Genomic DNA, 16,516 nt, shown 5'->3' with positions numbered 1-16,516 from the left:
GTGGGGCTCACCATGCCTAGGTACTGTCTGTTTGGGGACACGGCTCAACCTCTTCCTCCATCCTCTCCCACCCCCTCTCCATCCCTCCGTCCTCACTCACCCACTCCTTTTGTCACCCCCAGGTCCGTGTGTCGCCGGTGTCGTGGGGCTCACCATGCCTAGGTACTGCCTGTTCGGGGACACAGTCAACACCTCTTCCAGGATGGAGTCTAACGGAGAAGGTGAGTTTAATCTAATTTTCCCACAGGCATACATGCATTAGATCAACTCTATTTTAAACATATTACAGGCCACTCAGGAGTCAAGTCCCCCATAATATACTACATGTAGCAGTTGATTACATACGTTAACCTACTTAAATATAATCTCCGTATGTCTGCATGCACATGGTGCTTCGTTGTATGCCATGAGTCATGTCGTTGTTTGACGGGAAGACGGAGATGCTTCTATACATTTTAAAGAGGCCGTAACTATCGTACGGAATACCCCGTGTTAAAGTTTTCGAGGATGCATGAGTGAGTGAGTATGGTTTTACGCCGCTTTTAGAAATATTCCAGCAATATCTCGGCGGGGGACACCAGAAATGGGCTTCACACTTTGTTCTCATGTGGGGATTCGAACCCGGGTCTTCGGTGTGAAAAGCGAACGCTTTAACCACTAGGCCCCTGACAACCAAGGATCGCAAGAGAGCAGTGTAAAAGTTCAATGTGGGATAAAAACAACGTGGTACGGTGTACAAGGCGGAGATCGCAAACCGGGCTATCTCTGCGTTTATCACGTAACAGTGTTAAGTAACGTTCAAGGCGGAGAGTAGTTGGATGGGTGGCCATGTTCGGCAGCTTACTTGGACTTCATGGGCAGCTTGGGTAGTATGATCCTCGGGGAGCTGAGAATGAAAATGCACTGCACATTGATCCTTTGATCTGGGTAGTAATAGTTCCGCGTAGTTTGAGTATTCACTTGGTGAATGGAATCTTGCTCTCAATATTCTTTATTTTACAGTCCGACGTGATATGTTTGGATTATTACTGACTGTGGCGTTAATCAACATTCCCTCACTTTTTTACTCACCTTTTTACTCACTCACTCACACGCTGCTCTGTCTCAGCCCTGAGGGTCCACGTGAGTCCGACTACTAGGGCGCTATTGGACAAGCTGGGCGGGTACTACCTGGAGGAACGGGGACTTATCGCCATGAAGGTACGGTATCCTTGGCAACACTGAGTTAAATAGGGGTTGACCGAGTGTTTTTCGTGTTGTAAATATCACATCTCAGGAATTATGCATGGTTTTTTTATTCCTGATATATGAAAATTGCGAAGCGGAAAACACACGAGAGTTGTGATATCTTTATAGTACAATGTGTCATTCTTGATAAATATAAATAAATCTTGACCCTAAATTACATCAAAATCTATTGATTTGATCCCGCAGTATTCCTTAGGGACCGACCATTTGCAAGGGACTCAGGCCCTTCCCGTCGGGATATAAAGAGGATAAACCTATTATGTTTTGAAATTTGAGGTTGTTTAACCGTTAATTAGATACCTCGTATTTAATTTGGAACCGGGCGCTTTGGTGCGATGTCTCAAATGTAGAAATAAGAGGTATCAAATTTCAAAGCACGGTAGGTGTTAAACGTTTAATTATGGTACTCTCTTGGAACGCGTAATTACATATGGGTAATTAAGTCATCAATCTTAGAACATTCCGAAAAGGGGTCATAGGTAGTGCAAATCGTAATAATTATTACTTCAAGTTCAAGAATAATTACTTATACTATTGAAGGTTTTAAAATACAGAAGTGATCAAATATCACTCTATAGATTTAATGATTTCTATTGCAACATCCTGCACTTATTGCAGTTGCGTCCCTTGGGCACGCCAGAAACCTATGATTGTGGGTTCGAATCCCGGTTCGCCTCGATTATGTTTCTAGGTTTGTCAGCACCATACCCGTGCTCGTGGGTTTGACCGAAGTGGTAAACGTCTGAGACCTGCATCACTTTGGGTTTTCCTCACACATTAAGCTAACACACCGTGATATAACTGGAATACTGTTGAAAGCGGCGTTAAACCCAACTCACGCACTCAGTCAACGATGTCATGGTTTGAAAATCAACATGACATCCACCATAGTAGGGGTGACAGGTAACAGAAATAGTGACAAAAAATTATAACCTGACATATTTTTCAACAAATTTTATTATGAAATAAGATTTAGTTATTTTGACATGGTACTTATGTCCCAGTTGGGTTAAAATGACCAGCAGTAATACATTTTTGAATGATTATCTCTCAGTCTCGAACTTCGATGCGTGAACTTGAATGCCAGTATAGTTTTTCACGGTGACTGCATAAACCCAGAAGACAGTCGTGATCTGTAATTATGTTTAACATTAACCTGATGATTAACTGTTAGAAGTGAGTCTGCTGTCACAACCTCAAATCTAACCACACTGAATGCTACTGTTTTCTACCTGAAGATAAGCCGAAACATGAGCGACTGCTAACTTTTTTGAGTGAGTGAGTTGGATTTAACGCCGCTTTTAACAGTATTCAAATTATATCACGGCGTGTCAGCTTTATGTGGGAGGAATTGAAGTGATGCAGGTCTCAGACGTTTACCACTTTGGTGAAATCCATCTTACGGCCTGTACGACTGATTCCGTCAAAATTATCATCTATCTCTCGCTTCCCGGAATAAACATTTGAACGGAGGAAGCGTTGCACCGTACGTGGGAAGCACTGCCGTACAATCGCAACCATATATTAGGCATTCCGGAAATTTCGTTTGTTCAGTTTTCAAAATTTTAATCGAAAACTGTTTCAACATATTTTTCAAGCATAGTCTGAAATGGAAGTCACCAGGTTGAAACGATTGCCGTAAAGCTCGAGAAAGCTGCTTTCTAATTTGTTGAAGTCGACATCTTGTTAGTCGTTTCAGTGGGTTGTCAAAGTTCGCGAAAGGTCGTTCTGACATGAACTTCGATCTGATTTTCATGAGATTGGTCTTGATTTTTATCACTTTGATGAAACCCACAAGCACGGGTATGGTGCTGACAAACTTAGAAACATAATCGGGGCAAACTGGGATGCTAACTTTTGCGACGCAGTGTATTGTTAACTGATGTTTCACTAAGTCGTTTGTGTTCTGAATAGATTTCATCATATTTGATAAGCTGTTGTAACGAAGAGCTTGCGTGCAGTGTACCAGTGAATGACAAAAGCATCTGATAATGTTCTTTTCTCGAAAACATACAGGTCTAATTGGTTATCGGCAACCATTGTTTTATACGACGTAATGTAAGTTATCGATAGATCGATGTATTAACACCCAAGTCCTTGACTTGACACCTGATTTCAATGTAGAATGAATATTACAATATCGGTTCTTAAGTAGCCCATCTTGACACACCAAAGCGGCAATTAAATTTACGATGTTTCGTGTTAATGTGAGGTGTCCACACTCGCCTGGTTCTGTTTACAGGGTAAAGGCGAGATAAGAACGCATTGGCTGCTAGGCGAAGACAAGAAGGTTCGCGAAAAGCGAACCCGGAACTCAGATGACAGCGGTGTTCACCTAGATGCCCCAGACACCTCCGACACCCAAGACACCCCTCAGCCGCCCGAGAGCATCGCCGCCTTCAACACCAAGTCTTTCAACCCCTGTCTCAGGCCGTCTCTCATATTCGAGAAGAAGAAACCCCAATTCCAACCCCGCACTGACCTCCCAGGACAGGTCGACGGGAGTTCAAGGAGCGAGCCCCTGCCGAAAGCCGAGGCGAGCACTTCCGGTCGCAGTCATCTAATCACTGTCTCAGAATATCAACCAAATTTCGACCAAGCTGAAATCAAACCTGTGAACAGGCTTCTACCAATTTTGAGGACGAATGGTTCTAATTCATCTAAGGAGTCTGGTAGTCTCAAACCAAGTGGTTCCAACAATTCCAGGGTGTCCTACCTCCTGAAAACAAACGGTTCTTCCCATTCGTCACGCGGTACTTCGTCAGCAGACATCGGGAGTTCAGACCGGAAGTGCACCGCGGTACCTCTGGTTCAGATCGACATGGGGAGATTTAAAGAGGAGGGGTCCATGGATTCAAGCACGACAGGGGACACGAACTCGTCCGGATCCAGACAGCCGAATACAGTTAAATTTTCTGATGATGACATTCTTTGATAACATTTCATTTTAATGTTCTGTATTTAAGGATACTCGTGTGTGCAGGACACTTTTAGCAGATCAGGTCCGTTATGTGAATGCATGACACGTTTTATTAATAGCAACATCTTTTATTCTTTGTCATGTTCCAGAGCTGCTTCCTCCTCCTTCACCTTATCATTCACCTGATGAAGGAGCAAGAACTAACATCATGACAAAGAATAAAAAAGATGCTACCCATAGAAAGTGCCATGTATTCATGTTCTTCCAACTAAATGCCTAACAAAGACTTGAGTCTGTTATGGTCTGATAAACACGTAAACTTCATTCCATGTTAAGGATGTTCTAGGATTGTATGGATTTTCTACATGTTGAATTGCAACATGGCGTTAACCTGAGAATGTCACTGTAGGTGTATTCGATGCGTTACATTTGATTTGTGGCTACAGCATGACTAGAACAGATGAGCTGACGTTACACTGTGTGTGTTACTTTGATGGTATGACGTTACACTGTGTGTGTTACGTTGATGGTATGACGTTACACTTTGTGTGTTACGTTGATTGTATGACGTTACACTGTGTGTCACGTTGATGATATGACTTTACACTCTGTGTGTTACGTTGATGGTATGACGTTACACTGTGTGTCACGTTGATGATATGACTTTACACTGTGTGTGTTACGTTGATGTTATGACGCTACACTGTGTGTTACGATGATGGTATGACGTTACACTGTGTGTTACGTTGATGATATGACGTTACACTGTGTCTGTTACGTTGATGATATGACGTTACACTGTGTCTATTAGGTTGTGATATGACGTTACACTGTGTTACGTTGGTGATATGACGTTACACTGTGTCTCTTTCGTTGATGATATGACGTTACACTGTAAGTTACGTTGATGATAGGACGTTACACTGTGTGTTACGTTGATGATATGACGTGGCACTGTGTTACGTTGGTTGATATGACGTTACACTGCCAGTTACGTTGATGATATGACGTTACACTGTGTTACGTTGATGATATGACGTTACAATGTGTCAGTTACGTTGATGATATGACGTTACATTGTGCTACGTTGATGATGTAACGTTACACTTTGTCTGTTACGTTGATGTTATGACGTTACACTGTGTCTGTTACGTTGATGATATGACGTTACACTGTGTCAGTTACGTTGATGATATGACGTTACACTGTGTCAGTTACGTTGATGATATGATGTTACATTGTGCTACGTTGATGTAACGTTACACTGTGTCAGTTACGTTGATGGTATGACGTTACACTGTGTCAGTTACGTTGATGATATGACGTTACATTGTGCTACGTTGATGATGTAACGTTACACTGTGCCTGTTACGTTGATGGTATGACGTTTTCCACTGTGTCTGTTACGTTGATGATATGACGCTACACCTGAACTGAGGTGAATTTGCAATGGATGAACTGAGGTCATGCTGCAACTGTCAAGGAAGAACTGATATCATAATGTATTTATTGTTACGGAAGATCTGAGATTATACCACAGTAACTGTATTTGTTACGGATGCACTATTTTTGTAGCGGATACACTGTAGCCCCTCTGCACGGCAGTTGTACCACGGGGCGGCGTCAGGCACCAAACTAACGCTTACATTTCAATACAATTGTGTGAGTTATGGCTGATGTCGGTAAGACAGGACAGACTTGCCCTACTCGCGAACACCAGGTGTCATCAATGGTGCATTCATAATTCATTATTTTCACCGCTATTTTTCCTTGTTTCGGCGGATAATCGAGACTGAGATGGTTATTCTCTGCGGTGACGTTTTATATTTACGAATATTCTGAAGTTACGTTTTACGGTAAGGGTGTAATATATCGATAAAGAATGCATTGTGGTTATATGGTGTTTGTTGCGGATAAACTGAGATGTATTTGTTGCGGATAAACTAAGACATATGTGTTACGGAGAAACTAAGATATAGATGTGGTACGGATGAACTGAAACATATATGTGTTACGGATAAACTGAGATGTAGATGCGTTGCGGATAATCAAAGACATATATGCTACGGATAAACCGAGACATGTATGTGTTGCGGATAAACGGAGATATATATGTGTTACGGAAAAAACTGATATATTTATGTGTTATGGACAAACTGAGATATTTAAGTGTTACGGATAAACTGAGACATATGTGTTATGGACAAACTGAGATATTTAAGTGTTACGGATAAACTGAGATATTTATGTTACGAATAAACTGAAATGTTGATGTGTTAAGGTACGATTGTTGATTAACAAATTGAGTTAACGTTACGATTGTTACGGATAAACTAAGTTCATGTTACGTTGTGATTGTTGTCATAAATAAACTGACATAACGTTACACAACGATTGTTACGGATAGAATAGGCTGATGTTACGATACGATAGTTACGGATACATTGAAGTGGCATTGCTCGTCCTCCAACTTATAAATCAGTTAGGAGTGACCATTGACTTAAGAGAAATTTCGCAATAAAGTAAATTTGATATAGTTATCTGCATACCATACCGCAAAACGATAACAAATGTCCGTTCGACCGAACTCCTAAACTGCATCATCACAGCTGGGAAACGAGGTAGATTACCACTAATGGTTCCGGTGGCGGCAACAAAATGGAAGAGGCTTGACAACGTACAATAGGTTCACAGACCTCGCATACGCTGTATTGTGCTATATGGGGGGTTCCTGTATCGCCAAGCACAATACTCCAGATGAATCAGAACATTAGGATAGAACCCAGGAACAAAACGTCGACTTGGGCGTCGATCAATACCCGAGTTTTCTATCCCACGGGCAGAAACTGAGCAGTAATGGTGAAAATATGCAGAACGTTCCCATTAACTCGCCTCGCGGGTATTAACGTCACCGAACCTGATTCACACATTATATTCTGTGGAATGTATGCCACATTGATATATTTAAGTTGCAGGGGTTTTTATGAAACGCAAAAAACAAGTCTTTGATTATAATGAGATAACAATCTCATGCGCTGCTAATGGGCTACAGAGGAGGAAATTTTCACATCCATTTAGTTTTGAACAGGAAGCAGGAAACACGTTGATAATATTATCTCATTCCGTCAGAAGCACGCTCAAACTGTCTGTTCGTTAATTAAGGGAAATTAATGTTAATTTTTATCTATTCTGCGACTTTGTTTTCTTATGCATATGATACTCACATGAACAACAAAGCAAAGTCTACCCAGTATGTATGAGTTGATATAACTATCAACGCGCGAACCAGACCTGTCTTATATAATAAAGAAGACACGTATATCTGGTGTACACTGAGTTTCACAATATTCCGCCCCTCTTGATGGTTGAGCGATGACGTTAAGCAAGACGCCACTCATGAAAACGTAGCAGAATAATGAAGCCGCATCCTTCAAGAAGACTTTGCCAATGAGAACTGCGAAAAGGAACCGTTATCTGGTAGGAACTGTCGATTCACCGGAATTCACTGTCCATTATTTGTGTGGGATATCCTCCTGTCTATTGTCCGTGGTTGATGAGAACCGTAAGAGTGGTTGAACCAAAGTGATAAGTGTCCGACTTGAGTCTCATCGGCCTTTGTCTCCCGCATTAAGCGGAGAGGAAATAATGTTCAAAGCGGCGTTAGTCCCCCAAACAACTTTGTTTGTTTGTTTAACGCCACACTCAACAATATTCCAGCTATATGACGGCGGTCTGTATATAACCGAGTCTGGACCAGACAATCCAGTGATTGATATCATGAGCATCGATATACGCAATTTCCTCTTACGGAAAACAACTTTGAAGTAAGTGGAAGTGTGTATATATATATTTTATTATGTACCGCTATTTTGTTTAATCGAATAATTTACAAATTAAAAAAACAATGTTTGTAAGGAATTAAGACAGAAGCAGTGATGTATCATGAAAAACGGGTATCTTGAGACATAGACATATAAACAGCGAGCTTTCCTAATGCGCCATTTCGTTGCGATATCAACATAGGCTATTTTATGTGAAACCTTGTTAACTCGAAGTCACTGTCATACCGAATATCAATCGAATAATCCTAACTATAAGAGAAAATGGATTTCGAGTTTCCACTGTGTCTCAAGAGTTTGGGATATAGGGGAATCTATCACATGGTCATATGAGTTTGTCTGCAGGATTAGTGTGGATTATGTTAAGACACTGACTGGACATAATCCGTTACCGCCAATGTAGAGGTAACTGATATCAATACTGTCACACTATCGACCACTGGTTTGCCGTTACGTCACAGGTTGCCGTGATACATGTTTGTTCTTTGACGAAGTACTCACTCACTGTAGGTGCTATAAACGTGAGAGGGTGAATATTGCATCAGAAATATCAGACGAATAACAAACACATGCAAGAAAATTATTTAATCTCAAAATATTTCAAATATCAACATCATAATAGATTTAAATGCGAACAGCTGAAACATTGCAATACTTGTTGTGAACACACAGGTATTTATGACTAAACACATCACCAGAATACATCATTCTCTGTAACTTGGCGTTTAACGTGCGCAGTAGGGGATAACATCGCAAGAACGCAGCATTCTGTTTGTCGACATTCAACATGTGCAATTATGAATTACATCTTCCTAAACACATCGCCAAAACTCATCATTCTGACAGTCGGTGTCCAATGTGGGTAATGATTATTAACAACTTTAACATATCGCATAAACATACCATTCTCTATCATTCTCGGGCAATAATTATGAACACTGTGAACATATCGCCAAAACACATCACCTGGTTTGCGGCGTCAACACCCGGAAGTACCACACATATATTGAAGACATCGTCAGAACACACCATCCTGTCTGACCGCGTCTAACATCAAACATGTCTCACATCGACAACACAGATCCAGAACAAATCACCTATAAGTTTGCATTGCATAAAGATATCATGACTACAATCCAGAACACATCGCCAAAACGCACTACCGTCTTTTGGCGCTGCAGTACCATTCAATCCAGAAACGTGTTCCGTGAATCATGACCTGAAATCCCTTCTTCGTCAGACTTGTCCGATTTGTAGTTTATACAATACCACGTGTAATCGAAGAGACTCGTAACATGCAAAAAAAACTTCAGTGGCCATCTTGACCTCGCATGGAATTTGCGTTTTCACTGGTGGGATTATGGGATATTTATTAGCAAAGTGTTCCAAGCTTGCTTCGATTGTCTTTGGGTTAGTTGTTATTGCACGGGTCTGTAGGCATTCCATACACACATGCAGTGTTCATGTGTACGTGGCATAATAAAGAGGTAGTGAAGACAATCAAAGTTGTTATAATGAGAAGAAATATATAAAAATCAATCTCGTGATTCGCTTTAAGCAGACAGGGTGAACACTATTGTGACAATGCGTTCAGAGGGTCAAGAAGTATGTACACATCCTAGAGAACATCAATAACAGACCTTGGTAAAAGGGAGTACATTTATCTTCGAGAAAACCGAAGTTTTGAGATAAAGGGAGTGGCTAACATTAAAATCCCTAGGTACAACATAACAAGAGTAGAGGGTACCTTCAAATGCTTAAGAACCTCAAGTACACTACTGTCCATAAGTTCATTCCCCTTACGCGTATGGACCTCGTGTAAGGGGAATGATCCTCTGGGCAGCAGTGTATATAATACCTTCAATAAGTCAATAACTTGTCCTCCTCATAACGTCATTATTAATATCCTCTTAAAGAAGTATGTACTGCACAGTGGATTAATGAACACAAACGGTTGAAGTGTACTGATCACGTTCGACTGTTGCTCCTTGAATATATAATGGGGCCCATGGAATGACCGCTGCTGACCGACATGTCATCACAGCTCAATGATGACCGTCCGAGGCGAGTGTCCGTTCGTCCGCCATTCTGATAAACAACGGTCATCTCCCGTGCGTCCGGCGCGGACAGAAGATGAAGGGTCTCACCGGGTTCCTCGAGTGAACTATCCGGATCGACAGGGGCGCTGTTCACTTCCTGTGTCACCGGAAGTCGGTCGCCCTGACACGAGTTCCTGTGTGTGGGGTTGGCGTTTGGGGTGAGATAGCTGTTCCTGTAAACGCTCTGGTCTGAGAATGGCTTCTCCCCATAGTCTAAGTTACCAACTGACACACAGCGTCCATCTCTTCCCATGGCTTCTTCGGAAATCCGTCGTATTCGATGGGCTGTATCTTCGCCGGTCAGGAAGTACGTCTTCTGCTCCCCTTTACCCTGAAACAGAAGAGTGGGCTGGTATGGTTTAACGCCGCTTTAAGTAATAGTCCAACAATATCACTGTGGGGAACACCATTACTTATTGAATCTGGAATTAGTCTTCAGTAACCTATGCTTGCCGTAAAAGGTTAGGTGAGGTGAAATTGGGTTTAACGTCGCTTCCAAGATTATTGCACTCATATAGCGACGTGCATGCACGTGTATGTGTGTGTGTGGCTGCTTGTACTAGTCTGGACTGATGCCGATTCATAGTGCTAGCTCACTGAGATACCATACCGCAGTTTAACATGAATACCCCACTCAGACACAGTATACTGACTCCGAGCCGACCAGTCCTTGTTTTAGCCCCTTAATGCCAAGCGCCAGACAGGGTAACAACAAGTACAATCTTTTAACGTCTTTTTGTATGACGCGGCCGGGGATCAAACCCCGAACCTTCCGCTCTCCTGGCGGACGCTGTACCACAAGACCACGGAGGCGGTCGCTTGCCGTGAAAGGTGACAATGCTTGTCGTAAGAGGCGACTAACGGAAATCAGGTGGTCAGGCTCGCTGACTTGGTTGATGCATGTCATCGTATTCCAATTGCTTAGATCGATGCTCGTGATCTCAATTGCTGGATTATCTGCTCCAGACTCGATTATTTACAGACCGCTGTCATAGAGCTGAAATATTGCTGAGTGCGGCGTGAAACAACGAACGCAAAACTATTTTGTAACCATGTGGAGATTGACCCGGGGAAATTGGCGTGGCGATCGAACGCTTTAACCCCTAGACTATCGATAACATAACGTCAGAACAATAATCTGCCTTCTGCGTAGGGTTGACATTTCACTCACTCATAGTTTCTTCATTTTCTCTCCTGCCAAAATGCCAGTGGGTAATATACCACTCAACATTTGCTAAGGGCCACGCCTAACTAAAATGACTATTTTGATCCTGAACCAATGGTGTATAGTATATACAGACTAACCTAATACTGTTAATACTTCGACCATAACAAAGGATCTACGAGGAATGACGGATCATCTGTCCCTCGCGAATGAATATTGTAGGTCCCTCGGGATCAATACCACTCATTCACTCGGGACAGATAATCCGTCATTCCTCTTAGCTCCTTGCACTCGAAGTATAATCAGGCGTGTTAAGACTGTCCGTTCAACTGAGCACAGGATCCCTTGCTTGTAGGAGTAGTGTGAGAAAAGTTTTACGCCGCTTTTATCAATATTTCAGTATTTCACGGCGAGTAAGTTTAATACGGATGAAAGCCCAAAGTCATAAATATCTTGAACGTGTATCACTCCAATGAAGCCACGAGTACAGGTATGGTGCTGTAAACCTGATTCCTCATCAGGGCAAATCTGAGATTCGAACCCACGATCATATGTTACAGCACGTGTAAGGGACGCAACTCTGCACAGCAAATTGCGACGCCTTATATTACTGGGCCACCCGTGCCACGGCCTTGTGTCTGGAAAAATACCTTCATGCTGACTATGCCCCTCTCCTGCAGACAGTACCCTCCGAGATGGTCCAACTTGTCCTTGCACTGATGGCTACAGTGAATCTTCATTGCTAGCAAGGGATAACATTATTAAGGTTAATAATATACAACTGATAGCGCCAATACACCTTTTCAAACCGAACATTTCCGAGAGATACCGGAGAATACCGACCTTAACATACTACGAGGGGTGGATGGGGATATTTTGGCAAACCAATAATGTGACATTTATATTGGTTAAGGTTCACGATAAAGATTTAGATCGGTAATTCCCGGTCGAACTCGATAATCGTCAGCATTTGAAGACATTTATAGTTTTACAAAAAAGCTTTATTCTTTACGTGTGACCTCATTGTGCCTTGTATTAGTGTCACTGTTGATTTCTCTTTAAAGTGAGAAGGACGGTAGGTCTTTTTGTATTTTTATTGAAAACAAGTCATGAGGGAGGAACACTTCTTTTTTTACAGAGAATTACTAACATTAACCGCAGATTTAACTCGGTCCTTTAATACAATGTTAGTTGACAAAGATGTATAAGTCTGCTTCATATGACGCGGAAATTTAAAAATATTTTATTGGTAAAATAACTGACTGAGGTTTAAGATTTCATGTGACGCGCAGAGAAACATTTTCCTTTTTAGCCAAACAAGACAGTGAACATTCTTTAACATAATGAAATTAGGATACAATGTATTAATTATTAGACTTCGCCCAAACTTTCAAATGTGAGGCAGACGGAGTTATATTTTTGTAAACAAACTGTTCACTACATTAACTGTCGCCAGATGTGATTCAGATGGAGACAGCTGGACTATATCAAGTACAGAAAGAAGGGGGCATGTCTTGTTACTTCTTCATCTGTAGTACAAGGAAATAAATGTAATAATTAACTTATCAGGGCCTGACAGAGAATATTTGGGTGAGTTTGGTTGAACACTGCTTTGAGTATATAACATAGGGTACTAGCTGAGGAAATGTGCAAATCCTCTCCAACAACCTCCATGACTTCGCTAAAAGAAAGCTAACAGAAGTAGTCCACATTCGCCTCCACAAGCCATCAATCAGCAGAGATCAAGGCTGTTTCATCCCATCCGCTTACTATGAACTCAATAATCACTCCACCTATGTATACTTAATCCTGATCAACTGGCTTCCTCGTCATGTGTTAGGATAGGATAGGATAAGTTTTATTCCATACTGAAAGGCCTCGGGCCCATAGTACAATTCTGTTTTCGGGAGTGGTTACAAATCCGTTTAACAGGTCAAATTCTAATTAACATAGCATGATAAATGAACATTGATAGATTTTTTAGAGTATCTTTATCAGTTGTTGACATGATCGTTGTAAATGTCTGTAGAGTGGGATGTACATAACAAGGTAGATCAATATATTATCTTCTAAGGTGGTCGTATTTTGGTCAAACTAACAGAAAATGAAACTCATCTTCAATCACATTTAAATCACATTGCTCACATATTTTCAATTCTCTGGCTATGTTTCTATGCCTGCCTACTTCGATCCTAAGTCCATGAGAGCTGCATCTAAATTGTGCTAAACTTATCCTAAACCTTTTAAAGTTGATGTCAAACAAATAGTATTCTGGGGAAATTGTTGTCTTGAAAAGCTTGTAATAATTGCATTTTTCTGAACTTAAACCATGCGATGCCCATTTTTGCAAGTATATATCCTTAAGTCTCACTCCACCTATGTATACTTTATCCTGATCAATTGGCTTCCTCATCATGTGTTCTCCGTCCATCATGTTGTTACAGCACTACCCTTATGTTGTCATTGTCAAACGTACCCGTGTTAATCTCCCTTTTTAACAATTGTTGTTACTGTTAATCCTCCACCTTCTATACATATTCTGTTCCATGGTCATTGTTCAGCCTTGCAAGACAACGGTATAAGGATCTATGCCGAAACGTCGCCATTACAGTAAAATAAGAAGCTGTTATCCATAAATTATGTCTACTTTGTAACAGTATTTATTGAAGTATACCCCCAACATGTAATCAGCTGTTCGCTGATCAAGTCAGTGATATGTTATAGAGGAATATTTAAAATCTCATCACAAAGTAAACACAAAATGTCAACACCAGAGAACAAACAGTCTGACCCATCCGCCGACTGACTCTCTAACAACGTTAAGGAAAGTGTTGGCAGACTCATCAATGACCAATGACTGACCACACGTCGGTGTCTGTAATGGTCGGCCTGATGGTGGCGGTGTGCTCAAGTGCCGGTCACGAAGGCTTTTAAGGAACACCTAGCGCTATTTGTTTAGGCTTACCTTCGCCAGTACTCTCCATCCTTGATGCTGTGTTGACTGTATCCCCGAACAGACAGTACCGTGGCATCTTCAGCCCCACCACGCCGGCACAACACGACCCTGGGGATATAGACGGTAATAATGAAACAACGACACCGCAGAGACGAGCGCAGGTGCAGATCGCTTTTAGTGGTCTTCCAGCTGTTACACCAGATGTGGGCCTCACACATTGTACCCATGTGGGAATTGAACCCGGGCCTCAGGCGTTACCAGTGAACGGTTCAAACCCAAGCCTACCACATCGCACGGTTTACGCTGAAATACATGACATTTAGAATGTTGTCTAATATGGAGAAACCTCGTTATCTCGAGGTGGGGACTGTTGCAATCACTTCGAGTTATCCTATTTCGAGTGTATCAATATAATATTTTTAAAACGTCAACGCCAGAGAAAAAACAGTCTCGAATATCCACCGACACAGATTCCACAGTGCTTAAAGGCAAAGTAGTGATGTGAATTATATAAATAGGTCACTGAAAATCATTGATGACACCAGGTGTTCGCTAAAAAGATAAGCATGTCCTGCTCTAGTATAAGCACCCGCCACACACCAAATTTCTATTTGAAAAAAGTAAGTGCTAGTGAGAAAGGTGTGGAAACGCCATGTAAAGGTTCTCATTCTTTTTGACACTCTTCATGTGACAGACCAAGTGTTATATCAATATGTATTCATGGATTCCAACTATAGAAACTAAATGTAAACTCCTCAGTTAAAACGTATTCAGAAGATTTGACACTGGGTTGTCTTACTTCTCTTTCATGCATTCAAAAGGCTTAATCATTAAAGTGTCACGACACGTGTCATTGAAAAAAACGAAGAAAAACATTATTCAAAAACTCGTAACTGACATTTAAGTCTGTTTATTGCTAACGATTTATCAAAAAACACCACGGCGACAATTTTTCAAGAAATAAAATGACAACACTGAAAGGCGAGATTTCCTTTTATCGAATCAAAGAAACGTTCTCTTCCATAAATGGCGTCACGCTATGTCTAAATGGGAAGGTCTCACGGAAAGATTAACGAGTTTATTATATTAGCTCTGTTTAAATTTGGTGACGACAGGATGAAGTTTTCAGCTCGTGGGAGTTAGCTATCAGAAGAGAGAAACTGATCGTTTCATGTGACAGAACCACATCCATCAGAAAAACAACAACAACAGTTTTTTACCCGAGTGAAGACCAATACGAATTCTGATGGAAGCTTCTGGCATGTGATTGATCCGGAAGGACTTGATTCGGCTGAGCAGGTGAAGTGAAAGCGAGGCTACTTCCCCTGCGTGTCTGTCCTCGTTTCTGATTGGTAGACCGCTGACCACCATATATGCGTCGCCGATTGTCTCTACCTTATAGACATCGTAGTGCTCGATGACGGAGTCGAAGACGATGTAGAGGTCGTTTAGGAGGTGCACCACCTGTGTATTGAATGATTAATATCTGAGAGACAGTTATTATTATTAACTAATGAAGATGTGAAGAGTGTCGCCACGATGACGATTCTAGGTTTCTCAACAGCATACTCGTTCTGAGGGTTTTACTAAGTTGAAGGTCTATCATCTGCTTGAATTGGAACTTTTTAAATGAAACTGGGCCGGAGAGCGGAAGTTCCGGGGTTTGATCCCCGGCCGCGTCATACCAAAAGGTATAAATACAGTACTTGTTGTTACCCTGTCTGGCGCTCGGCATTAAGGGGCTAAAACAAGTACTGGTCGGCTCGGAGTCAGTATACTGCGTCCTAGTGGGGTATATATTAAACCTCGGCATGGTATCTCAGTGGGCTAGCGCTATGAAATCGGAATAAGTCAGGACTAATAAAGGCAACCACACACACGTCGCTATATAAGTGCAATAAGTTTGGACACAATGTTACACTGATCGAAAAGTGGCGCTGAAACTCGCTCACCTCTTACCAATATTTGCGACTGTCAGACCAGGCGAGATTTTATTGGAAATAAGTTTTGTGTACATATTCACAACTATCACTCATACTTTTTTAAACAATATTTATTTCCACTTGGTACAGTGAAAGGGGATTGATAAACAGGCAGGGCCTATATAAATATTTCTCCCCGACAAAATTCGAACAAGCAGCAGTAGTATAATTCTAAAGTAGTATAGACTTGGTATTAAGTCATATATGGTACATCAAGGGTAAACAGTTGTTTGTGAGATTTATATAAGAGTGCATGCTTAGACAAATCTTTTGCTCATAGAGAAGAAATGATGTACAGAGTCAACGA

At 41.4% G+C, this 16,516-nt stretch overlaps 2 protein-coding genes across 4 annotated transcripts in view; one reads left to right on the top strand and one right to left on the bottom strand.

Moving 5' to 3' along the window:
• LOC124134293 (guanylate cyclase 32E-like) overlaps positions 1-6,556 on the top strand; it is a 44,233-nt gene extending 37,677 nt beyond the window's left edge. The window contains exons 19-21 of the mRNA XM_048392143.1: positions 123-221; positions 1,109-1,200; positions 3,491-6,556. Coding sequence (XP_048248100.1) covers positions 123-221; positions 1,109-1,200; positions 3,491-4,183 — 884 coding nt within the window. The 3' untranslated portion in view covers positions 4,184-6,556. The remainder of the gene's footprint in view (positions 1-122; positions 222-1,108; positions 1,201-3,490) is intronic.
• A 2,021-nt stretch (positions 6,557-8,577) lies between these two features.
• LOC124134291 (guanylate cyclase 32E-like) overlaps positions 8,578-16,516 on the bottom strand; it is a 152,847-nt gene continuing 144,908 nt past the window's right edge. For all 3 annotated transcript variants that reach the window (XM_048392142.1, XM_048392141.1, XM_046499029.2), the window contains 4 exons: positions 15,448-15,691; positions 14,237-14,335; positions 11,922-12,013; positions 8,578-10,437 (listed from right to left, as the gene is read on the bottom strand). In XM_048392142.1, coding sequence (XP_048248099.1) covers positions 9,976-10,437; positions 11,922-12,013; positions 14,237-14,335; positions 15,448-15,691 — 897 coding nt within the window. In that variant the 3' untranslated portion in view covers positions 8,578-9,975. The remainder of the gene's footprint in view (positions 10,438-11,921; positions 12,014-14,236; positions 14,336-15,447; positions 15,692-16,516) is intronic.

Source organism: Haliotis rufescens, unplaced genomic scaffold (genome assembly GCF_023055435.1).
Source record: "Haliotis rufescens isolate VD_foot unplaced genomic scaffold, xgHalRufe1.0.p SCAF_11, whole genome shotgun sequence".
NCBI classification, from domain to species: Eukaryota; Metazoa; Mollusca; class Gastropoda; order Lepetellida; family Haliotidae; genus Haliotis; species Haliotis rufescens.
This window is presented reverse-complemented; position numbering and strand designations above follow the sequence as displayed.